Source organism: Aquila chrysaetos, chromosome 17 (genome assembly GCF_900496995.4).
Source record: "Aquila chrysaetos chrysaetos chromosome 17, bAquChr1.4, whole genome shotgun sequence".
In the NCBI taxonomy this organism is placed as follows: domain Eukaryota; kingdom Metazoa; phylum Chordata; class Aves; order Accipitriformes; family Accipitridae; genus Aquila; species Aquila chrysaetos.
The window spans coordinates 2,412,555-2,436,545 of NC_044020.1; the positions used below are offsets into that span (position 1 = coordinate 2,412,555).

The window sequence follows — 23,991 nt, forward strand, 5'->3', positions numbered from 1 at the left end:
CACATGAGACTAGAGGACACCATGTCTCCATGGAAAAAGGATTTACTGCACAGCAGAAATACCAGGGCATTGATGCACGAGTGGAAGCAGAGCTCTTCCAAGTCTCATAAATTGCCCTGACCATGTGCCTGTTGCACTCCACCCCAGATCCTCTCCTTTGATAAAGCCAAGTGTCAGCTCTGGAAGGGGAGGCCCAAGGACAGAAGGATTATGCCAAACAGAGAACAGGACCCGCAGCAGAAGCTTTTAGAGACTCCGTGGCACCCAGACACTTAGCTGGAGATCACTGCAGAAATAAATGGGTGGAGCATCTAGCCACCCTGGCCAGCGCTCAGGAGGTGAGAAAAAGGCTGAACTGGGCTCACTGCTGGTCAGAGAGCCAAGTAAACAAGGCCCTTGCACACAACGAAGGGGCCCCGAAGAGCAGCAGGCCAGACGTGGAGCATTGTTCCAGCTGCTGGTCTGAGCACTAGTTTATATGTTAATCTTGGTCACGGCCCATTTTGCCTGTCAGCCGCCGTCGCTGAGTCTTAGTGGTTCGCCCCGTGCTGGATTTCTGGATTTTCTTGCGTGGGCCTTGCCCACGTTGGGGTCTCTTCCCTTTCGTCTTTTTCCGGCTGTGCATGTGCAGCGTGGCAGTAAGAGAAGAGATCCTGTGCAGGGCAGGAAGAGAGAAATGTTTGGGGACCAAAGTCTGCAGGAGCGAGGCGACACCACAACAATAGCAGGAGAGCCCTGTGTGGCCCAGCGGGAACGGATGCCAGCCATGGCAAGCCCCAGAGGAACTCCACTGTGCTGGGCATCATCCTGACAGGGCAGGAAACCTGCAAGTCTGCATGTGCAGTAACAACCAAAATGAATTTTCTGAGCAGTGGGCTGCCCAGCCACCACAGAGTTAAGTAATTCTCCGCATCCCCAAAGTAGTCATAAATCCTGGATACTGAAAAATGTGGAGAATGTCAAAGCTTTAAGCTTTAGGGTCTTCTGACCTTCGATCCTAGAGACAAACCCTACACCCTGCAATACGGCCTTCCCTGCAATATCTGCTGAGAAGAAGGACTAGGTAAACAGTTCAGGACAAAGCCCACCCTGCACCACATCCTCCTCTTTCTCTTCTTGCTGCTGCTGCCGTCACCAGGGATCAATGCCATGGAAATGCAGCGTCTGGGGCAGGCTTGTGCTCTGCCAGTGCCCTCTGCTGGCTCCTGCCCACCGGCAGCCAGGCAGCACAGCATCCCCTCCCTGCAACCACACTGCTGATCTGGGAACCCAAGATCCTCCTGATGAGTGTGCACAGCCTAGCAGCAGAGAGTTGAATGAATTCATACATACTTTTCAGATAGGAAGGGGTTTCTGGACTTCTTGGGCATTGCTTTTACAGGCTTGTTCACCACCTCTTCCCCTTTCTCTTCTTCTGATCCATCACTTTTTCCCTTAAAAAGGAAGCAAGAAAGAGAAAAAAAATCCCTATAGACACATTAAAACAGGCAGTCTTGTGATTCCAGTGTTTCTGCTGCCGCCTTGGTTTCATCCTGTTTTGTAAACCACCTAGTCATGGATGAAGTGTTTTTTGATTCTCCACATCCCTTGCTGTCCCAATCTCAACGTTTCTTATTGCAGCCACTCAGAAAGGGACAACCAGCAAGAAGTCCTACAGTAATCCACCCTATGATCTAAAGACTTCAGCATGATCTTAATGGCCAAGCAACTGAAGTCTAAAGTATGAATTAAAGGTTTCAGCTTTTTTCTTAAATTACTATTAAAACCTTTCAAAGTGGCTTTTTAGATTAGAAGATGACCTTATAACTGTACAAGTTTAACTGCCAAACACAGGCACTTCCCCAAAGAGCTCAAATCCAGCCACAAGTCATGAAGATCAAAAGGATCAAGTCAACCAGTGCCTGAAAGCCTCTATGAAACAAATAAGAGATCTCAGTTACAATATGTTTTGAGAATAAAAGCAACCACAACCAGAACTGAATGGCTTCCTTATTTGTGGTCCAAGCACAGGATCATGGAGAAAGAATTCCCTCCTCGTGCTAATAGTAATTTTTCCTGGACAGGACACAGGAAAGAGATTGAGGATAGCCCATGCAGCAAAGTCTGAAATCTTGCTGCTTGTGTTGTATTGGCTTTTAAAATACATTCTTCCCATCCAGCCCTGTGATACCATTCACTTACACAAGGTAAGCTGGGACTCGCAAAGGATTCCAGGAAGGTTTGGAGTGAGCTATCCACATAGGACATTTCTTCCTCTTTAGAGGCCCAACATAAGTTGTGGAGGAATGTGAAAGTTACGAGTTTCCTTTTCATCCCTGCTCCCAGCCAGCTGCAAGTTTTTGGGCATATTCAGGGAGCACCAGCCCTACCTAGCCAGCCATAAGCACGTTTATGGCTGATACAATCAGAGAGGCAGCAAGAGGCTTTACCACAGGGTTGGTCAGTCCCAGCTGGCGTGCCCCTGAGAGGTCCAGGTCACTGATGGTGGTCACTGTTACAATGTGGTTTGGGTGGTCGATGTTCACAGACTCTGTCCGCGACGTCACCAAGTGCTCCAGTTCATCAGCCTCATCTGGGGAGACAAGAAATCCTGTGCTGCAAAGCGCCCAACTTTTCACAAGATACGCTCGCTTGTTCCTGCAGTGCCATGCCGAGGGGGAGTAACCCAGCCTTTGCATGCAGGGTTAAAGCGCGGAGGTGCTTGAACACCGGCACTAGAAGCATGAAGGGCAAACGCTTTCCCCCAGCAGAGAGGAGCTGGTAACACCCTGGAGATGTCCTCCTGCTCGTTCCTTTCTGTACAACCCACCTGAGCCCCTGCGCCAGCCGGGGTCCCCGCTCAGATCCCTGCCCAGCTTCCCAGCGGGACACGAGAGGAGCGAGGAGCTGACACTGTGGGACGGTGTGCGAGCACCTCTGCTCCGGCTCTTATCACCCAGCCGAGGGGGTCGGACCACGGGCGCCCACCTCCCACCCCTCAGGCGGCCGCCCCGCCGCCGAGGGCCCAGCACGTACCGAGCGCCTCTTCCCTCTCGCTCAGCATCTTCAGGTACTCCTGGTGCCGCTGAGGGATGGAAACGGGTCACTGCGGCACCTCCGCCGATCCAGCCGCCCACCCTCCACCCGGGACGGCCCCTTACCCCTGGCAAGCGGGGCAGGGGAAGCCCGAAGACCCCTCCTGCCCGGCGGCCTTGGTCCCCGCGGCCTGCCCCCCGCTCCCGGCCCGCCGTGGCGGGAGGGGTCGGACCCTTCTCCCGCGGAGGACCCAGGGGATGTTTGTAGGGATACCTCCTCCTTCATCTTCCTCTGCTCCTCCTTCAGCTTCCTCTTGATCTCCTCCAGCGCCGCCTTCCTCCGCTCCACCTTCCGCTTGTGGAAGCCGGTCAGGTACTCCCTGTCGCCGGCAACGCAGAAACAGACATTCCCCCCCCCGGTTTTTAGCGACCCCCTTCACCGGGGAATGCCTCCCCACTCCCGGGGCCGGCCCGGCCTCACCTCCGCCTCTCCTCGTCGAAAGTCACCACCAGCCTCCCCTCACGGCCGGCCGGACCCTTCTTCTTCTTGCGGGCCATGGCGCTTCCACACAACTACGGCCCGCCCGCCCCTTCCGCCGCCGCCCGGCGGTGAGGGCCGGCCTTCCTGCTCCGCCCGCCATTTTGTGCCGCCCGCGCATGGCCGGGCATAAGGTTTTTTTTTTTTTTGTTTGTGCGTGGGAGGTTGGTTTCTTTATGAGGTCCTAAGCGGGAGGGCCTTGTCGGCTGAGCCGCTGTTGGGCTGAGGGTGGAGCGGCCCCAGGGTTTGGGGGAGCCCCGAGAATGGTGGGCTGCGGGGCGGGAGGGAGGGAGGGGATGGCGGTGCCACTGCCTTGGCTGTGGGGCAGGTTGAAGGAGCGGGGTGAGGCAGACGTGGGGGCCTCGTGTCCCGCTGGTGTGTGGGAGCTGTGTGCGGTCCCTCGCCCGTTCCCGGTGTGCTTTCTTCCCCCAGGCTGGGGCAGGAGAGAGAAGCCACCATCGTGGACCTCGCGGGTGTCTGTGCCTGCCCCTAACATCCAGCCTGGGGTGGACAGGGGGTTTCTTCAGGCTCGGGTGCTTCCAGCTCCTGCTCCTCTTCAGCTCCCTCCGAGGAAAAGGCTCTTAGCCTGCTGCCTTGTGCAGCCAGCATTGCACCCGATCTCTCACCCCCAGACCCGCTCTGCTGCTTCTCTGGGTATTTTTACATCGGCATCTCTTTAATAAAGGTCACTCATCCAAATATTTAATGTCTGCATTTCTTCAGTAAAGGTCTGAGAGTTTATTTCAAGCTATCGTCATTGCTTGGTGTCAGTGGCACCTGAGCTGCTCCTCTTAGCTGGCGGAGGCAAGTGCCGGGACAGGTCTTGGCTCTGGCACCGAGTCCCCAAGATGCAGGACCTGGAAGAACAGCCGTGGTTTCTGTAGTTGATGGTGGAGAGGAGTACCAGCATGAGTAGGTGGGGGCATCAGGACTGCTGTGGCATCTGTTGGCTTGAGCGACTGTGGCTGAACTCTTGAACCTTTCTTGCCCTCCAGTCCTCGCCTTAAAAATGGGTGTCATGCTTGCATGGTGGCCAGCTGACTTTGGTGGAAGCTCCTGAGGCGCTGCGGGGGCAGCCAAAGACACCCCCCCCAGCACACAGAGCGTGATGAGTCCTGACACAGCCTGGTGGCTGCTCATCCAGGGCCGCCTCGCCTTTATCAGCTCACTTGCTGCTTGTGCTCTTTTCCTGGCCTGTCCTTTCACCACCAGAAATGCGGAAAAACCAGTTCTGTGGTTAATTGCTGCACTTCCCTCCACGCCCATGGGGCAGGTCTTCTCCTCCTCCTCCTCCTCCTCCTCACTCACAGTCTGGGTGCGCTTCACCCTCCAGCCTCTTTGCCCCTGCCTGCGCTCAGCCAGCTCAGGTGCACCGTCAGGCCTCCTTCCATTAACCTTACGGCTTCTCCTGCCTTCTCCTTTTTCCTCCATCTGCCGGAGCTTCTGTCTCTCTGGTGGCTCCTTCTCCCTTGGGCAACCCAGTGGGTTGTCCTGCAGGTGCAGAAGGTGCAGGCGGCTGCCCTCCTCCTGGTCCTGTCCTGCCCTGCCGGGAGGGATAACGTTGGAAGCGATGTCCGGAGGCAACGAGCGGAGCATGAAGGCCCTGAAGGAGGTGTGGAAAAGAGCGGAAAACTCTTTGTGCGCCGACTGCGGGAAGCCGGGTGAGTCCCTGAGGGCTGCTGGAGGAAGAGTTGGAAGCAGGGAGCTGGGGCTGGTCTCTAGCAGCTATTTAGTGCCGGCTGCCTGGACTGCACGGGAGCTTGGGGTGGAGAGTAAGGAGAGGCATTGCTCTGGGTATTTGCTTCCTCTCCCTGGAGGTGAGTTGGCAAGGGAGGAGGAAGGAGATGCCACAGCGCTGGTGGGAAGAAGGGCCGGGACGTGGTAGTGCCAGATGAGCAGGGGCTGTGTAGCTGCAGCTCTGTGGGTTGTAGTCGTGTCAGATCTCAAATACAAACCAAGGTCATGCCCAGTCAGGACCTGACAGGAAAGCTCCCGGTGAAATCCTAACTGCTCCAGAAAGAAGGCATGATTCAGGAGGGCATTGTCTCCTCCGTGACTCAGCTCTGAACTGACAACCTGCCACAGGCGCCTCGGAGGTTTCTTTTACTGAAGGGCTTGCTCTCTCAAAAGGGTACCCAGTTTGAGGTCCTACAGGCGCTGCTAAAAACACCCATCGTACTCCTCCCAAAAGGGGCATGTGGAGTGTACCACCCAAGCCAAATGAAGACTGGGCTAATTAGTACCATTTTACCTTCTTAAATTCTCCCAGGAAAATTTTGAATTCAAGGCTGCTGATCTAAATACTGTTGGGGATTTGCTGTGTTGCACTAAACAGCTCCTGGAATCTTTTCCCAGAGGTGGTTTTATTTTCATCGTGGGTGACCCTTTACACAGAGGGGAGTTTGCAAAGCACTTTGGAGTTTCTCAAGATTCAGGTCAATAGAGATTCAGATGAAGTCGTTGAAGCAGGGGAAATGAGGGACCAATAGCTATGCTTTTTCCTGACTGGCATCTGTACCTTGGGTGTTAATTAACCAGCAGGGATGAAACAGTGGTCACCCAGCTCTCTGTCTCTCAGGACTACATTCTCAGTTGAGGCGTATCTCCCAGGGGAATTTACCACTTCTAGTCATACCCTTTTTTATACTCTCAGATCCTGACTGGGCATCCTCTACTTTGGGTGTCTTTATATGCCTCAGCTGTTCAGGAATTCACCGCAACATCCCTAGCATCAGCAAAGTCAAATCCCTGAAGATGGACCACTGGGATGATGCTCAGGTGCAGGTGAGATCTTTATCCCCACTAGTATGTCAGGTGGTTTGGGTCTAGGCCATACACTAACTGTCCTGGGAAAATCAGCCCTTTGTCCTCACAGAGTTGGAGATTTAATCTGATTTAATCTGTCCCTTTGCTATTCATGCTCTGGATACTCAAGTGGGGATAACTCCCCATAACCCACTGAGAGATGTAGAATGCACTTGCCTTATGTGTCTCCCCATGTCCTGTTACTTTATGGCAAAGGCAGAGCTCTTGCAATGTATCTTGCCAAGGCTCAGCGTCTTTGTCACTCCAGATTACTCATTTCCCACTTGCCAGCACCATCTGGACTCAATGTCTCCTCTTGGTTTCAGCAGTACGAGGGGAAAACCTGGGGCAATTCCATGCTCAGAGAAGTTTGCAGATATAATGTGATCTCTTGAGAAAAATGGCATTTATGGGAACTTGACTTCTCCCTGTTCCACCCCCCTCAACCCATTAATCTTCAGGGGACTGAAAAAATTTTCTGGAGATCCAAAGAAAATAATCTGTATCTCACTGCTCTTTGGAGAAGAGCAAAGAGGTTTGGAATGTCCTCCCAGACAGCATTGCAGAGCTGTTGTTGAACTTGGTTCCCCCCGAGATGTGGGGCATGGCAGCAAATCCACCGAATGTGTGTCCACCCAGCCCCCGTGGAAGTGACATTTATGGCATTCTGTTGATTCAGGTGCAATCACTGTAACTTCTGAGAGTAGACAAGACCTTTGAGACTCACCTTTCTGTAGCCAGACTTTGCTGGGATGTTGCAATGGAGGGGAAAGAGAATGCTCCATTAGAGCTCGATGTGCATCTAGCCCCGTAGTGGGTCAGGAAAGAAAAAGGTCCAACATGTGCCTGTATCAAAGGGAAGGCGCTAACTCTCTGTCTAACTCTGCAGTTTCTGGCCAAGCATGGGAATGCTGTGACTAAAGCCACATACGAAGCTCACATCCCTATTTACTATTACCAGCCAAACTACAATGACTGCCAGTAAGTTGCTGCATACAGAAGAAAAGGGGGAAGGGCATTTCTGGGTTCTCCTAGTTCGTTTCTGAGCTACCTGTCACCTCTCTCCCTAGAGTGCTGAGAGAACAGTGGATACGGGCCAAATATGAACGCAAAGAGTTCACCGAGCCGGGAAAACAGCTGCCGTATTCTGATGGTAAGAGCAGAGCACAGCATCAAAATATCCTGTCTGTTGCCTTGGCTGGAAGCTTTTGAGCACCATGAGGATAAAGCTCATAGTGTCAGTGTTGCAAATCCCACAAGTACTGCCGAGAACCCAGCTAGTACTTACAGGGTATTGTTTTGGGGGGGGTGTTAAATTGTGGGCAGCGTAAGTTGGCACTGCCACGGGTTGCTTCCAAGCCTGGTATTACTGGCTGGCATTTTTCAAAGGCGTTTGCTGTCCTGGTGGAGCCAGACCTCTGCAGTAAGGAATTTCTGTCCTGCTGCATGCCACCCCCTCCAACCCTGGCGGTTGTCTTTGAAATGTCACTGCCAGTGCTGTGACACAAGGCGCTGGAGCCCAAGGGCCTGCAGAGTCAAGTGGGAAGAGTTCTGGTCCCACGCCAGGGTCTGCGTGGGCCAGGACTCTGGTGTTCACAGGAGAGATGGCTCTCACACTGTCAGAGGCAGTAGTGGGAGCCAGACTAGGAGGTGGGAAGCATCTGGGAGTGTCTTCTGGTAACCGTTTATCTGGGCTGCAAACCTAAGAACACCACCAGCTTCAGCTGTAAGTCAGAGGTGAGACATCTCCTTCTCAAGTGTTCTCAGCAATAGTCCATCATGTGCTTTATCCCAGAGGTGTCGCTGGGAACCCCAGGCTGCATGCAGCTCTCTGATGCCTACCATGCCTGTGGGGGGATGCTCTTAAAAGTGGCCTTTCTGCTCCTAGGGGTGAAGGAAGGTATCCTCTGGAAGCGAGGTCGAGACAATGGGCAGTTCCTACCCCGCAAGTTCCTCTTGTCTGAGAGAGAGGGGTGTCTGAAGTATTTCACCAAGCAGGATGTGAGTATGGTGGTCAAATCCCACCTTGGAGTGTACTCTACCCAGGGCAGTGGGGTCACAAAGATGTTTCTATTTCCTATGCATGTTTCTGAGGTTGCCTTGCTCATCCCAGGCCAGGGATGATAACAAAACATGTCACTGAGGAGTGGGGTCCCCTTCCTACTGTCAGGGTGACACTTCCCCACATTCTCCCTTTGTGCTTCCCTACACCCTTCCCTCACTGCTGATAAAAGGGCTGATCTTTCACTTCACCCCTTATCCATTTGCCTGGCTGTGTAATCCTGCACCATCCCTGGAACCAGCCTCACCCCACTGTGAGCCAAATTGGCAAAAACCTGTTGTTTGGTTTGTTTTGAGGAGAGCTTCTTGTCTGCTCGTTCATCTCCCTGAAAGGAATGCGGCAAGGGAGGGAATGGCTTGCGATAGGGAGGAGCAGGAGATGCCATCCAGAGGGACCTGGACAAGCTTGAGAAGTGGGCCCATGTGAACCTCATGAGGTTCAACAAGGCCAAGTGCAAGGTCCTGCACCTGGGTTGGGGCAACCCCTGGTATTAATACTGGCTGGGGGTTGAAGGGATTGAGAGCAGCCCTGTGGAGAAGGACTTGGGGGTACTGGTAGATGAAAAGCTGGACATGAGCTGGCAATGTGTGCTCGCAGCCCAGAAAGCCAACCGTATCCTGGGCCGCATCCAAAGAAGCATGGCCAGCAGGTCGAGGGAGGGGATTCTCCCCCTCTACTCCATTCTGGTGAGATCCCACCTGGAGTACTGCGTTCAGCTCTGGGGCCCCCAGCGTAAGAAGGACATGGACCTGTTGGAGCAGGTCCAGAGGAGGGCCACAAAAATGATCAGAGGGTTGGAGCATCTCTCCTATGAAGAAAGGCTGAGAGAGTTGAGCTTTTTCAGCCTGGAGAAGAGAAGGCTCCAGGGAGACCTTATTGCGGCCCTTCAGTACTTAAAGGGGGCTTATAAGAAAGATGGGGACAGACTTTTTAGCAGGGCCTGTTGTGATAGGACAAGTGGTAATGGTTTTAAACTAAAAGAGGGTAGATCTAGACTAGATCGAAGGAAAAAATTTTTTACAATGAGGGTGGTGAAACACTGGCACAGGTTGCCCAGAGAGGTGGTAGATGCCCCATCCCTGGAACCATTCCAGGTCAGATTGGACAGGGCTCTGAGCAACCTGATCTGGTTGAAGATGTCCCTGCTTATTGCAGGAGGGTTGGACTAGATGACCTTTAAAGGTCCCTTCCAAACTATTCTGTGGTTCTAGAAGTGGGCTCTTTCCTTTTGAGGTCAGTTAGCCTTTAGACTGGCTCAGCTGTAAAGTCAGATACACTCTCAGTGTTTCACTGGCAGTTCCAGAGTAGGCACACCTCAAATCTAAATTGGAGGGGCTGGGCCACTGGTTGGGCTTGAGCAGGCCACACAGTGAAGGGAGTGTGTGCTACAACAGTTTTGTTGGGAAGGGGCAGTTATTACCTTTTAAAACCCTCTAACCCTGTCTTACCCCACTAAGTCAGTATCTCAGGTCTCTTTCCCACTAGGATTGCTGACCAATGCCATTCTGTTTTCAGGCCAAAGAACCCAAAATCAATGTTAAAATAGATGTCATCAATGCTACATTCCAGCCAGTGAAGATTGGGAACCCCAACGGCCTGCAGATCACCTATCTCAAAGACAACAAGACCCGGAATATATTTGTCTACCATGAAAGTGGAAAGGTATCTGGTTTTAGCATCAAACACTGCAAAGCACTGAGGTGATTTGAGAAGCTGCTAATATTAAATAGTCTGAAGCATGGGTAGGATGGGGGGGTGTGTGAGTTGCTGTAGGTAACAGTGGGGGTTCTGGTTCTGTGTTTGTGTGTCTGTGAGAGGGTTTTGCTGCAGGGAGCAGGGCAGGAGCACTGGCTGAGTTGGTTTGTGTGGGAGGAGCTGCCGTAGAAGATGTGCAGATGTGCTGCCTGTGCATGTGGGGAATGGGGCAGCCGTGCTGCCTGTGTGTGTATGAGGGAGATGCTGTAGGTGCAGTGTAGGGAGAGCTGGCTGTGTTTGTAGTAAACATAGGGTTGGGTGCAGCTGGGTGAATTTAGATGGCTCGCTGTTGCTCTGGCTAAGCTTTCTGTCCCGTCCTTTTCTGTTCTCAGGAGGTAGTGGACTGGTTCAATGCCATTCGCTCTGTGCAGTTCCATTATCTGAAGGTAGCATTTCCCATTGCCAGCGATAATGAGGTAAGGCAGCACTAGAGCGCAGTGCTGAGTCTCCTGCCGGTACTCGGTTATGTGATAAAAGAGCTCATTAGTTACTATTAGAACCCCAGGTACAGAAGTGGAAATTGCAGTGTTTAGATAGAGGGATGAGAAAACATGTGTATAAGGGCCTGTGGTGGCCAGAGAACAACAGCTCTCTGCTGTTTCTGGGTACTTTGGAGGCAGAAGTGACTCCAGGCTAGGCAGTTCTACAAACATTAATTTAAAAGGTGACTGAATTTGGGGGAATGGAAGGAATGGTGGGGGGGCAAAAGTGAAGAAACGTGGCTAAGTGAATGTTACTCTTGTCTTTTTGTCAGATTAAAAATCGGCTGACAAGAAACTTCCTGAAGGAGGGATACATGGAGAAGACTGGTCCCAAGGTGAGCTGCTGTGGGAGAAAAAAATCTAACAGGGACCTGCCAGAGAGCCACTGACCTTCCCTACTTCAATGTTTTTCTCCTGCTGTTTCCCCATTCCCCCCCGACTCTTTAGACACCCGTGGGAACAGTGTGTGTGCACCAAGGGAGGGGAGAATAAAAGGAAGGGGAAGGACATATGTGAAAGTAGATGAAGCCAGAGTCCCTGCTTTCTCCCAGAACAACAGATCTCTCTGCATGTGTCTGTGTGTGCGTGACCTTACAGGTATTTAGCGTCTAGATTTCTCCTGTCTCAACTCTGGGGTCCTTCACAGAAGTCCAAGAGTTGGGGACAGCAGTTGGGGCTGAAAAACCTGATACTGATCCCCGCTCTCAGCTCAGAAAGGGCGAGGAGGAGGTTGCTGTTAAGGCAGGGGCTTGGTTCAAGCGGTTGGGATGAATTTTGGGTATCCATTCGCACTGCTCGCAGCAGAGGGCACTGTCCCCTTACATATGTCACCTCTTCCCTTCACAGCAGAGAGAGGCTTTTAAGAGGCGCTGGTTCACGCTGGATCACCGCAGGCTCATGTACTTCAAGGACCCTTTGGTGAGAGGGAGATTTATGTCTGGTAGCCGCAGGCAGCAGTGCTGAGGGCAGGGTCAAAGTGCAACTAGAGTCTTTGCTCTGCAGTAAGGGGGTTTGCAGGTTCCCCAGCTGCTCTGAATAGACTCTAGGTCTTCTCCTTTCCATCCCACTTAGTTCATTGTGCACTTTCTGTGTTTGTTTCACTGCCTGCAAACAACAGGAACAGGGAGGGCAGTGGTGTAAAGGTGGTGGTGCTGAGGAGAGTGGCATGGGTGGTGATGTGGAGAGACAGGAGCAGCAGTTCTTCTCTCAGACCTCTCGAGACCTATGCTCTTAAATTTTCCTTTCTGCCGCTGCCTTTGAGCACAGCCTCCCTGCTCTTCTGAATCCCCTGACCACTTTCAGATCTTTTTGCTGCTACATTCCTGGCCCTCACCCACTCTCCTCCTGTCCTTAGGTGCACTGCTATTATTCCCTGGTTCTTCTGGGGAATTCTGGCTTCTGTAAATCCCTCTCTTTCCCTCCTGATGTGCAGGATGCATTTGCTAAGGGTGAGGTATTTGTGGGCAGCAGAGAGAATGGATATAGCGTCCAGAAGGGATTGCCTTCGGGGACACAGGGCAACTTCTCTTGGCACTATGGCCTCACCATTGCCACCCCTGACCGGGAATACCTCTTCACCTGCGAGACAGAGACTGACCAGCTGGACTGGATCGCAGCCTTCACTAGCGTCATCAACCAGGCCATGACACCACAGGAATATGCAAGTAAGTGCCTGGATGCTGTTTCCTTCCCCTCCTGCCACTCTGGTTCAGGGTATTGCCCTAATGCACCACCTTTTTCCTTCACTACAGTTGAAGCCTACTTCAAGTTTAAATCCTAGGAAGCCGTGCAGGAACCTTGCTATGACTCGACTCCACCTGGTCCTGTTGGGTGGGCTGTCAGGAGAGGAGAGGAGATCAACATCAGAGAAACACAGTGCTCTTGAAGCACCCCTTGAAGCACTTTTTTCCCCCATAGATGGTCCACTTTGTTCTGAGGGCCCAGTTAAGCTGCTTCCTTTTAAGTGCAAGACTTTGTGAGTCTGAATCCTTGGTGCAACCTGTCACTTAAATTGATCTGACTGGATGCTGGCAGGCTTTGCCTGTCAATTGGGCCTTGAAAACTTGGCACTTGCTGTGTTGGACATGGGACCTAGCCTCACTCCTGCATGAAACTGCAGACAGCCATCTGCCTTATGCAAGAAAAGAGCTGCCTGGCTGGAGCTACACCCCAGCAGGTTGCAGGGGCTGCTGGACTAGGAGAGACTGTTCCTTTACAAGAAATGGCTTCTCTGCTGGTGACAGAGATGTGAAACATCTAGATATTTGATCAGTTAGAGCTGTAGTTGAGAAAGGTCACTTAAAAGATGTAATCTAACAGCCAAATGTGAGGCCTGTTTCCTTCTGCCGTGTATGAGCTTGAAAGCTTCTTCAGACCTCATTTGTGTGGAGACTTTCCTCCAATTGCTGCAGAGAAGATTAAGAGATCCGCTCAAAAACAGTGTGTGTGTATACATGTGTGTATGTGGGTAATGTGTGTGTGTGTGTGCGTGTGTGCACGTGTAACAAAAAGTGGTGGGAGGTGGAATACTGTCATAGGGAAGATAATGTGAGGGATATTCATGCCATTGAAGTTCAGCTGTCAAATTTGAGTCTCTAGTCAAACCAATGGAGAGAGGTTGGGTCCTGCAGAGAGCAGCTTATGGCATGTCTGATACAGAGTTCAGACTCTCTGTTGTCTTTACTAGAGCCTAGGGGTTGATGTCTGAAGATAATAATGCATGGTTCTCTACTCCCTCATTGTCTGTACGTCAAAGGCCTGGCACTTTCATTCTGCCCTGTACATTACATATGTTTATACTGTATATCACATATAATTTTATGCAGTAGTATAACAGGGAAGTTTGTATGTTCTTGTCCTTCTAGGAACAGTTAGCCCTAACCGCTAAATCAGGCTATGATTCATATCTTGAAGATCATTTCTTAAAGCTCTCCTGGGAGAGCTGTGTTTCACATGCTGGAAGGACCAGCTGAGTTCTGCTGATGACTGTAGTATCTGATGTGTCTGCAGTTTTACGCAGGCAGTGTGAGAGTAGGCATCTCTTGTGTTAAGGGGAGCCAACTGGAATTAATGAGGCAAACAGTATTTTAATTAGCTCCTAAAGAAATGAATTTAAAAAATCCCATTGTAATTTATTTTACCTTCCTAAACGAACTGAGCTGCTAACTGCTAAGGTACGAGGTTGTTTCTTGAAAGAAAAGCACTGACAATCAGAGCAAAGAGCCTTGGCTATTCATTGCATTTCCTGGGGCATGTGGACTGTGAATCTTCCCATCAGAGCCAAATGGGCAAAGTCATGGTTCCCCTCTGCTTCTCTGGGGATGCCTCTCTGTGCTGAGACCACCACAACCTGTTGGGAGCATTGACTTCCTGGATGAGAAGCAGCGTCACTCATTCTGCTGCCATGGCCTGATGGAGCTTTCCACCCAAAAGTCTATTTTCACTGCAGTTTGCTGATCTCTCCCAGTCTGGAGCATGACTGTCCTAAAAACTGAAGGCCATTGTAAAGCTTGTGTTCCAAAACAAAGTGCCTATAAGTTCTGGTAACATGAAATGGGGTAGTCCATTAAAAAAACCTCAAGCCCCATCTAAACAACCTGCACATTCAGTTCTGTGTGAAAAAGAGTAGAGAGCATGACCCAGATGTGCCAGGAGCTAATACAGATAATCCAGAGGGAGGCCTCTGAAGTTCCGTCCAACAATGCCATACACCCACTCCTGTGGCATGGGCACACTGAAGCTGATGCTGTTGCATGCAGCACATTGCTCGGGAGGGTGCTTGATCCTACCGCAGTGAGGGCAGTACCGATGAGATGCTTCCTTCTCCTGTTTGCTGCTGAGTTATCGCTGCTGGAGATGAGTGGAGGCTTTTGACTCAGCCACAACGAAGCTAATATACTGACGATGCAAAAAAGCGTGGCTGGAGTGGCCTGAAAACCCCTGTGAACTAATAGCAGAGCACATTTAGTAATGGCACATCTGTCTCTGCTCTGCAAATTCTGTCCTACCGTGTCGGTTCCCTGAGACCGATGAGGCTGGGATGTGGGAGATGAAAGAGCAAGGTAGCGTTGGGTGCAGAAGTGTGGGGACATAGGTGTCATGCAGTGATGCCCCGCTAGAAGGCAATGGTGCCTGCTTAACAGGCTTTTGCTCCCCTGCTCTGAAGTGAGGCAGCAGGTCCTGGGGGTTCGAGGGAGGGAGGGGGAAAGCTTAAAGAAGGAGGATGGTCTTCGGGGAGAGGGGGGAAAGAGCGGCTCTAAAATATCCAGCCCTTTGAGTGTCTAGGAGCTTGCTGCTGACCAGGGGACAAGGGTGGAAGAGGCCCAGGTCATAGAAAATGTGAGATGTCCTACCATCTGATGGGTTTGCTTGCAAACTGGGGGCTACGTCCATTGTCTATGCCTCAAGGGGCCCTGGTGTCCTTGGAAGGGAGTGGGGGACAGACCCTCTCAGCCCGGCTTGGCTAAGGGCCGAGGAGAGCAGCGTGGCAGCTCCCTGCCTATTGCACTTTCAGGGCTGGCCCTTGTTTCCCTTCTAAAGTCACAGCGCGATGCTTTTTCCTGCCTTGCCACATTAGGGAGTCTTGTCTTTCAGTCGTCTCCTCTCTCAAATGAGGACAACTGTGCAAGGGGAAATGGGAAAAAGAAAGGGAAACAAGAACAAGAAGGAAGAGGGAGCAGGAGGAAGGTGCAGGAAGGCATGGGGGAAGAAAGAGCGTGTCTGCAAGAAAGAGGAGAGAGCCAGCAGGGCTCCTCAGCTAGCGGCTAAAAGCCCAGTATAAACTGGGACTGCGTTCGCACCGGTGTGTGAAGCTGTGAGTCAGACACATTCCTCCGTGCAGTGGGCAAGGCAACTACTCAGGGGTTGGTTCAGGGGGGCAGAGCCCACCTCTCCAGAGTCTGTCTGAGCTGAGAGGACACAGACTCAGGAGGAGAAATCCACTTGTCCACCAAGTCTGCTGGTTTCCCTGGGCCCAGTGAATGCTGGAGAAGCAACAAATGAGGACCCGGTGAAGAGCAGAGACTTTTCCTCCTGGCTGGCAGAGGTTATTTTGCACCTATTGGTCTTGAAGGGGAGGGCAGTGTCCCTTTCTCAGCCCTTTGATGGTTAAGGGAAACCACCAGACAGAGCTTGTGATGGACAGGATCAGCAAAATGGACTGGGCGGCTGGAGGTGAGAAATAGACTTCTTTGGAGTACCTATGCCTGATGAACTCTTTCCATTTTCCCTTCCCTCGGCTGCTTTCCTGTTAAGGCTAGGTGTGCCCCACACAGCGAGGGGGGGGAAGGTCTCTGGCAGCCTGACTTGCTCTTGTCTTATGACCAAAGATGTCTTATGACCCTTCCTTCATCAGCGCAAGGCCTGGAGAGGATCTTGAGGCTGGCAGCTTCTTGGAGGAAAGCAGCGGTGGGGGTGACGACAGTAGTGTCCTGGGAGGGGACAGCCCGGTCACGGGGCCGCTGGGTGCTGTGCTGCTGGCCATGTGCCTCACTGGGATGGTGGGGAACATCTACACGGTGGTGGTGGCCTCCGGCAGGGTGGCGGGCCACTCGGCGGGCTCCTTGGGGGTCTACGTGATCAACCTTGCCCTGGCTGACCTCCTGTACCTCTCCACCATCCCCTTCGTGGTCTGCACCTACTTCGCCCATGACTGGTTCTTCGGCGACGTGGGCTGCAGGCTTTTGCTCAGCCTGGACCTCCTCACCATGCATGCCAGCATCTTCCTCCTGACGGCCATGAGCCTGGAGAGGTACTGGGCGGTGGCCAGGCCGCTGCGGGCCAGGCGGACCACCAACGCTTACCGCAAGCTGGCCAGCGCCGTCCTCTGGCTCCTCTCGCTCCTCCTTACGGCCCCCATGATGGTGATGACCCAGCTGCGGGAGGAGGATGGCCCCCGCAAGCGTCTCTGCATCCCCACCTGGACGCCGGCGGCCTTCCGGCTCTATCTGACGGTGCTTTTCACCACCAGCGTCCTGGCACCCGGCGTGGTGCTGGGGGTCGTCTACGCCCGCTTGGCCCAGGCGTACCGGTCCTCCGCTTGGGGTCTGGGGCTGCCGGCGGCCGGCCGGGCCCCGGCCCGGCGGCTCTTCTCCAGGATCTCCGCCATCGTGGTGGCCTATTGGGCTTGCTTCCTCCCCTTCTGGGCCTGGCAGCTGGCTGGGCTGTACCGGGGCGAGGGGCTGGGCATCGGACCCGCCGCCCAAGCTTACCTCAACTTTGGCGTTACCTGCCTGGCCTACGGCAACAGCTGCGTCAACCCCTTCCTCTACACCTTGCTTGCCGGCAGCGGCCGCCGGCGCCCCAACCGCAGCGGGACGGGCACGGCACGGCCCCCGGCGTCCTCCCGGCAGGCTGCGGGTGGCCCGGTGGGAGACCACGGCGTCCCCCCGGCTTCTGGGGAGTTGTTGGGGTCTGGGGGAAAAAGCGAGGGGTGAGCAGTGCGCCCAGGTTGGGAACATCTCCCAGCTTTTGGCTGGGGTCGAGTTGAGAAATAAAAAAATGCATCACTTTCCATGCTGGCGTGCAGCGTCTTCCGTTGTTGTTGCGGTGCCTTCTCCTTCGTGCCCTTTGCAAGGCTGCTAACCCTCCTCGGGTTGGGGGAGGACGCTTGTCCCAGGGATCCTGACTCCATCCTCAGGTCCTTCAGCCCTCACACGCCAGCCTCCGCCTTGCGCAAGGCTGGGGAGTAGGTGGAAGGGAGCAGTCGGCCTCGATGCGTGTAAATTATACAGCTGGGGAACCCTCGCCACCCCTCACCTCCTCGCCAGCAATGGGCCAAGCCATAATAAAGTCAGGGTAACAGTGAGTCACGGATTTCACAGGACCAGTGAGTCACTCACTTACTTCAAGAAGCAGCCACGCTAGCAGGAGATCTGAATGAGGTTCATCCTCTTGTGGTAAAGCTCACACTCATCTTTCTTCCCCCACCCTCCACAAAAGAAATCTTTGAAGAGTCTTTCTAAAAAAAGACTCCCAAGTGTGGTTAAGAGCCATTGTGATGTTGCCCCGAAGTACAGCTTGGGGAGGTCAGCACATTTGCTCGGCTTTCAAGATCAGCCCAGCAGAGGAAGCTGCGAGGAGAGACCTCCACTATGTGCCCATCATCACAGCTCAGGGAGGGGGCCTTCACCAGCACCATGTCCCTGCTGTGGTTGAGGAAATCCCCAACTCCCTGGTCTACCAAATGTAGCCCAGTCTGCCAGACTCTGTCAACACCACTGCATAAACTGGGCCAGGTCTCTCACCTTGAGGCCATCTAGCCTAGCATGGCTCACTTTCATACAGCTAAATTCTCTTCTCATCCCCAGAAAGGATGGCCTTATCGATATCACCCCATGGGAGGAGTCCCCAAGCTATGCTGTCCCCCAGCCATGCCTATGCACAGGGTAGCAATGTTAGATGTCGTGTTTACTGTTATACATGTATCCCTAAAGAGTAGGCGATCATCCAGAGCAGACTGGCTTTGGGCAACACAGGGCTTCAAGAGAGATCCAGCTGCAGAGCCTCAAGTTGCTTGTACACCCCAAGTGTTCCTGCCTTCCAGCTCAAAAGCCCACCTTGAGCCTTTGTCTCCAGCTCGTCTCTTTCTTCCTCCTCAGCCCCCCAATTCCTAGCAGCCAAGCCTCCCTCTGCATGAGCACCTGAGACACAGGACCTGGCAGAGCCTCATGAATTATGGAGCAAGAACAGGAGGTGCTGCTGCCATAGGAGCAAGTTCCCGTGTTCCAGCTGCTCTGCAACTACTTAACGGGAGGAATCAGCCCAGCCAGGCCCGCAGGGAGTCCTTGCAGGACATCAGGTTGTTTGTGCTTCACGTTGCTCACGGCCAAGCCTGGAAGCGAGGACCCAAAGATTGGGTCCTTCCATCCCGGGCCTACCTGGTAACTACTGTGCACTGTGGAAAGGGCAGCTCCCACCTTTCCTATGCCCACCAGGCACAGCCTGCCCAACAGCAGTAGTCATTGCTGCAGAATTAGCATTAGTAGCCGGCTGACACCTTGGGTAACAACCCACAGCCCGGTGAGAACTATGCTGTAACATCAAACATGCCTCATCATCTCCAGACTCCTCAGAGGCTAGCCTCAGTTTAGACTGAAAAGTGCTCAGGCTTGTTTGGGCTAACACGAGTGCAGGAGTAAAAAAACATAGCGGACACATCCTTAGCATCCCACACCCCAGCTGGGCATTGCTACTTCTCCTAGCTGTGGATGGACCAGGCAAGGCACATGGGGCAGAATAGAACCAGACCACTCCAGGCTGCTGGAGCATGCCACATGAGCTATGGCTTAACAGTATTTGTGCTTCTGCAGCTACTGGAAGAAAGGATGTGGATGAGGAGCCCACTGCATGCTCCACCACACCCAGCAAGGCATCCTTTTCTACTGCTGTCCTCATGCAGCAGCAAGAGGTCCCAAGACAACGTAGGAGAGCTGTGTCATGAGTAGGACCAGCCTCTACAGAGGGGCGCAGGCCAAAGCTAGCACAGTTGAGGACTCTCGCCTCACCCCATGCCCCACTAGGTTTACCTAGCACAGCAACTCAAGGCTGTCTGAGGTCAGCTGGGCATGCTTGGTTCAGGGACAAATAGATTTAATCAACCCATTTTACTCAGGCAGGGCAGGGTGTCAGTCTAGACCTCAAGAGTGGGTGACTTTGCCTAAGGGACCCTTCCACTCTCCCCTCTTGTCACATCTAGCCCCAGTGTTTCCTCCTGAGACTCTCCTTGGGCTTTTTACCTCCTGCCTTCCCAGCCTTTTGACACTCACCCTCCTCTCCATCCATGGCTTTAAGGGCCAAGGCTGATACAATCCCATCCACATGGTACTCAAGCAAAGTTGGCTACCCTCCTCGCCCCACCCCTCCAGCAAGGTGACCAACCCATGTGGACTTAGCAGTATGAAACAGATTAGATTCTGAGACTGGGTAGACCAAAACTCTTATTTATTGATTGCTTTTTCTGCATCTTTGAGATGGAGGTGCCAGAGGAAGTTATTCCCAGCTGATGGACTGGAGTGTGAAGTCCCCTTGTGCATCAAAGTAGTCAAAGACAGAGAGACCAAGCCGGTTAGGGAACGTGAACTGGTGGCCTGGCAGGTGGACTGTCAGATCATTTTGGTTGACGCTGAAAGTGATCTGCAAGACAAATGGAAAAGTCAGAGAAAGTTTCTGCCAAGATACCCTCGAGCCTTTCCCCTCCACAGCATTGCTGTGCCACCCTTCACTTTGCAGGGTGAACACGCTCAGCAGCACAACCTGCTCTTCAACAGCAGGAGTGTTATTCTAGCCTCCCAAGAGATGCCTATTCCCTGCTCAGTTCAATAGTAACATCCCTTTGAGCTAGATGGAGCTTGCGTGTTTGATCCCCACCATCCATCACTGCTCAGAGCCCTGGGTGGTGGCACTGGCTGAGCAGGAGAAGCCAGCCACCTCCCGTAGAGACAGCCCCTGCAGTTGGGTGCCCTGTGCCAAACACCCTCCCTCCCTTTGCCAGGGCACGTACAGACAGCGCATCCCAGGCCTCACCTCTATTGGACTTCCCTTCTGGAAAGGGAAGACAGTCTCCCTGTGCTCTGCACCCCACTCTTCCACCTTCTTTGAGTTGCACACGATGGTGTTCACATCACCGTGAGCATCAAAACGGGGGTTGAAGTGAAGCCCGAGGTTGGAAGCATCCTTCCCCAGATTCATAACAAAGCTGCAGAGAAAGAAGACGTCAATACTATGGTAGCATGTTGCTCATTACCATGAACATCTCTGGGTCTTTTGCTCCAAGCCCAGCTGAGGGTAACCAAAGAGAAACCCTTTGCTAAACTGCACAGCTTCCCTAAAAAGACGGTGCTGTGTCAGTAAGGGGTACTCTCCTCTGCTGGGGTGACAGGTCCCACAGTGCCATCCCTGGGAGACACACCACTTAGTTTCCACAAAGCTTTTAACAAGAGAAAGGTTCAGCACTTAGAGCCCTGAGCAGGGAGTTATCCTGCACCCAAACCAGCTCCCAAGGAGTCAGTTGCTTTCCACAGATTTCCTTTCAGCCCCAAACAGTTAGCTGGTGCTGCATCCTGCCCAACAGCCACTGCCTTCTCCCCACCCTGCAGGCAGCTGAAATAATTACCATGTCATTAGCTGTCCCAAAGCATCTGCAATGGCAGATGGGAGGAAGCAGCTTCCTAGCCCAGTGTCCACCTTGCCTCCAGGCCTCTTACCCAGATGAGTAGAGAGGAAGCATATTATTTGGCAAGAGAAAGCCCAGGAGGCTTCACTCCGACGCTATCAAACTTCAAAGGCGCTGGGAAGAGCTGGGACATGTTTCCTGGAACGCCGCTAGTGCTGGTACAGCAGCTACGGGCTCCACCTTACCCACCAAGAGCCCCCACCAGCCGCAGACCTGCACAAGGGCCAGGGGCTGCTGAGGCTTCCCTGGGGACCCCAGCCACCCTGATCCCTGCACATTTAAGAGCACATTTCCACTTAAGCCCACCAGCTTCCCTCCTTCCTTCCCTGCCAGCATGAGAGGCATCTCCGCTGCGTAAAAGCAAACTTCAACACCCTAAGAGCCGCTGCTGCAACATGCAGCCTTTCCGTTTGCACCATCAGCTGGAGCTGTGGCTCGGAGCATCCATGGAGCCGGAGCAACCCAAGACCTCCCAGCTGCTTGGGCCATAATCTCCTCCTGCCCATATTCATGCAGGGAAGAGGATGTAGCTGTGGGGCCGGTCTCAACCCAAATCTCAGTATAGACACAGCTTCCATTTCCTTTACCCTGCACTAGAGAGGATGTGGTCACTGCCAGTGCACACAGCTGGAGCTCCACATCTGCTTCGGCTTAGCCCCTTGGCAGTCGTACGTGTCTGCAATGTGCGTTAGGCAGTGACTCACGGGGAAGCGCTGCTGATGTTAACTCCTTCCAAAGCTGCTCCTCTCCCACTCAAGGGAGGGATTCTTTCTGTCCCCCACCAGCAGAAGACAACTCGGTGTGGTGCCTCGGCAGCACAGCACGGCTTACCTCTTGGCACTTGGTGCAATTTTCCCCTTGACGGTGAGGCGCTGGCCAGGCTTGAGACCCAGGTTGGTGCATACTGGTCCCTGGGGAACATGGAAGCAGAGACATTAGCTCAGTCCCTGCTGGCTCACTTGCTCTGACTTGGCAGCTCTCCTTGCAAGACAGTGCATCCCTTTGGATAGCTGGAGAGACAGGGAAGCTCCCTTCCCCCAGGGCATTGCACCAGGGACATCCCAGAGAAGTTACTCCAGTCACATGGGACATGTGCCCAATTTCGCAACCTTTCTGCTGCTGCTCTCATCAACATATCTGTATTTCACGGCAGTGAAACGTAAATACCTGCAAGCTCCCATCGCACCCACCCTGTCCCAAACATACCTGTGGGCCTTCTGGGTCTCATATCGTCCCACACAAGCTTGGCTGTGCAGGGATGGAACCTCCACTCCCTTCTCCTGGCTTGGATTTGAACTGCAAGCCTCACCCAGGTCCGGGGGCTCAGACACTTTGCTCCCCAGCTCCTAAGGGCTTGGTTGTTTTTCTTGTAGGCTCAGCCTTTGCAAGAGCATTCTCCTGCTCCATGTACACACCTTTCCCCACTTTCTCTCTAGAACTAAACTAAACCCATATATACTCATTTTTTATCAGAGCAGAGGCAAGACCCCAAGAATACTAAGAATCTTTCCCCCACCCCACTTTAATAAATAAGCCTGTGACTGGGACACTCCCTGATTAATCATCCTCAGTCTAACAAAAGATAAATTAATCAAAGAAGTGCAATCACTCTTCTGACACAAGCATCTCCCCAGCTATCCTTGACACTCACAGAAGGACACTTCTGTATAGCACATTTCCTTACGAGAGAGGGAGAGAACCATTCAGTGACTCATGAAAACTTCAGCCAGGAAGCAAGCAGCAAGGCAGCCCAGAAGAGACGTTCAGAGAGCAATAAACATTACCGCAGCTGATTCCCCAGAGCAGAGCTACTGTAAAACAGGTTACCCCAGCTCGGGAGCCAATGCAGCAAGGACCCCCCCGCCGCCCCGTACCTCCCCAAAGGGATCCTGCAGGGGAAAAAAAAAACAAACGCTCTTGCCAGAACAAGAAATAGCAGCCCCCGCTCTGTAATGGATGCGGCAGGGATCCTTCCTCCCCAGCAGCAGGCACCCAGCTCTAGCAGACCCTCTGACGCAAGGGCTGACGAGCAGATGAAGAAGAATAGTGCAAGTACCCCCACACCAAGCCAACACATTCCCCCCCAGTCCCCACTCCATGAAGCATCACCTCCAGCAAAGCCGCCCCATCCCCTTCTCTACTCACGCAAGACATGGTGCTGCTCTCCAGGCTAATGCTCCTCTCCACCAAGGAACGGTCCCAGGCAAGTAGCTGATGGGAGCCCCACCCTTGCCTTTAAATAGATGGAGAGCTGAGTTGTCCCAGCCCTTCTCCACCCCATCTGCCAATCAGACCGAGGAAAGGGTGGGAGGGGTTGATTTTGGGGGGAGGGAGGACCTATCCTGCAGATACCTCCTCCCACCCTCACCCAGGCTCCTCTCCAGGATGCTAAACCCGACCCATCCAAGCAGGCTGCCTGCCGCTCCAGGAGGAGATCCAGCCGTGTGTGGTCGTAAAGCCAATGGAAAATAGTTTTACAATGAGTGTTTTACTATCCAAGGCTTTTATCCCACACGGAAAATGGTCAGATGGATTGAGACTTGGCGGGAAGGGTCTGGGAGGAGGGCTGGACTTTTCAGCTCTGGCTAAATCAGGAGCAGAAGAAATATCACTGAGGGCACACCGTACCTTAGAAACCCTTTGTGGGCCAGGTGAAACCCCAGGAGCAGAGGACTGAAGCTGGATCCAGGGTCACCCAGCTGCACTATCAAGCCTTGCCATCCCCAGAGGCTGTCCACCTTCTGACCCAGCCCTTACCAGCCGCTCTTGTAGGTACAGGACCCAAAGGAGGTAAAATCGTCCTTATTCTGCAGAACCCCTAAACGCCCTCAAAACCATGCAGTTCATTTTGGTTGTAGGGCACAGCAAGCCAGGAGGAAGCTGCCTTGGAGGGGTGGGGAGGAATTATGCAGGAAAGCTCAGTGCCTGGCTCTTGCACCTACCCTGGACACACCTGGGGGGCTGAGGAACAAGGGGATGGGGGCAAAACGCTCTATCGCAATAAGCCATAGGATCTATGTGTCTTTTATCTGTCTCCACGTTCTGTTTGTGGCAAGTATGATTCACTCTGGGTGAAAGGATTCCTTTGGAAAAAGTTACCCAATTACTACATGGCTCAACTGTAATTACACTGAAAGAGGAGGGAAAAAATTCAGGCAGTGGGC

General features: G+C 53.0%; 4 protein-coding genes across 6 annotated transcripts; 2 read left to right on the top strand and 2 right to left on the bottom strand.

The window, feature by feature from the left end:
- Window positions 1–26: 26 nt before the first annotated feature.
- On the bottom strand, window positions 27–3,618 carry NOL12 (nucleolar protein 12). Its single transcript, XM_030040228.2, has 6 exons — window positions 3,496–3,618; window positions 3,289–3,394; window positions 3,016–3,064; window positions 2,430–2,572; window positions 1,333–1,433; window positions 27–653 (listed from the first exon to the last, which is right to left on the bottom strand). The coding sequence occupies exons 1-6, from the start codon at window positions 3,570–3,572 to the stop codon at window positions 482–484; spliced, it is 648 nt and encodes a 215-aa protein (XP_029896088.1). The 5' UTR covers window positions 3,573–3,618; the 3' UTR covers window positions 27–481.
- Window positions 3,619–3,664: 46 nt separating this feature from the next.
- LOC115352297 (arf-GAP with dual PH domain-containing protein 1-like) lies at window positions 3,665–14,840 on the top strand. 3 transcript variants are annotated; one of them, XR_003927088.2, is made up of 11 exons: window positions 3,665–5,213; window positions 6,206–6,336; window positions 7,247–7,338; window positions 7,428–7,510; window positions 8,246–8,358; window positions 9,935–10,081; window positions 10,507–10,590; window positions 10,929–10,991; window positions 11,104–11,253; window positions 11,503–11,574; window positions 12,089–12,249. XR_003927088.2 is itself a non-coding variant. In XM_030040227.2 (11 exons), exons 1-11 carry the CDS (start codon window positions 4,661–4,663, stop codon window positions 12,434–12,436), a joined length of 1,599 nt encoding a protein of 532 aa, XP_029896087.1. In that variant the 5' UTR covers window positions 3,669–4,660; the 3' UTR covers window positions 12,437–14,840. The 3 variants fall into 3 exon arrangements, 1 of the variants encoding a protein (XP_029896087.1); XM_030040227.2 differs by lacking the exon at window positions 11,104–11,253 and adding an exon at window positions 12,408–14,840 and having other exon boundaries at window positions 3,669–5,213; window positions 12,089–12,320; XR_005934181.1 differs by lacking the exon at window positions 12,089–12,249 and having other exon boundaries at window positions 11,503–11,622.
- A 191-nt stretch (window positions 14,841–15,031) lies between these two features.
- LOC115352755 (urotensin-2 receptor-like) lies at window positions 15,032–17,146 on the top strand. Its single transcript, XM_030041373.2, has one exon. The coding sequence runs from the start codon at window positions 15,984–15,986 to the stop codon at window positions 17,088–17,090; it is 1,107 nt and encodes a 368-aa protein (XP_029897233.1). The 5' UTR covers window positions 15,032–15,983; the 3' UTR covers window positions 17,091–17,146.
- A 2,433-nt stretch (window positions 17,147–19,579) lies between these two features.
- LOC115352835 (beta-galactoside-binding lectin) lies at window positions 19,580–23,076 on the bottom strand. The gene is made up of 4 exons (XM_030041519.1): window positions 22,973–23,076; window positions 21,659–21,738; window positions 20,179–20,350; window positions 19,580–19,788 (listed from the first exon to the last, which is right to left on the bottom strand). Exons 1-4 carry the CDS (start codon window positions 22,979–22,981, stop codon window positions 19,645–19,647), a joined length of 405 nt encoding a protein of 134 aa, XP_029897379.1. The 5' UTR covers window positions 22,982–23,076; the 3' UTR covers window positions 19,580–19,644.
- Between the last annotated feature and the right edge of the window lie 915 nt (window positions 23,077–23,991).

Bases quoted from the DNA above. Each gene is read 5' to 3' on its own strand.
- LOC115352297 (XM_030040227.2), top strand. From the start codon at position 4,661: ATGAGTCCTGACACAGCCTGGTGGCTGCTCATCCAGGGCCGCCTCGCC. The intron at 5,214-6,205 runs GTGAGTCCCTGA...TTATACTCTCAG, and splicing joins CGCCGACTGCGGGAAGCCGG to ATCCTGACTGGGCATCCTCT. The intron at 10,082-10,506 runs GTATCTGGTTTT...TTCTGTTCTCAG, and splicing joins TCTACCATGAAAGTGGAAAG to GAGGTAGTGGACTGGTTCAA.
- NOL12 (XM_030040228.2), bottom strand. From the start codon at position 3,572: ATGGCCCGCAAGAAGAAGAAGGGTCCGGCCGGCCGTGAGGGGAGGCTG. The intron at 3,065-3,288 runs GTATCCCTACAA...TCCATCCCTCAG, and splicing joins AGAGGAAGATGAAGGAGGAG to CGGCACCAGGAGTACCTGAA. The intron at 2,573-3,015 runs GTACGTGCTGGG...TTGTCTCCCCAG, and splicing joins CGAGAGGGAAGAGGCGCTCG to ATGAGGCTGATGAACTGGAG.
- LOC115352755 (XM_030041373.2), top strand. From the start codon at position 15,984: ATGTCTTATGACCCTTCCTTCATCAGCGCAAGGCCTGGAGAGGATCTT.
- LOC115352835 (XM_030041519.1), bottom strand. The intron at 20,351-21,658 runs GTAAGCCGTGCT...CTTTCTCTGCAG, and splicing joins ATTGCACCAAGTGCCAAGAG to CTTTGTTATGAATCTGGGGA. The intron at 19,789-20,178 runs GTGAGGCCTGGG...TTTGTCTTGCAG, and splicing joins AGAAGGGAAGTCCAATAGAG to ATCACTTTCAGCGTCAACCA.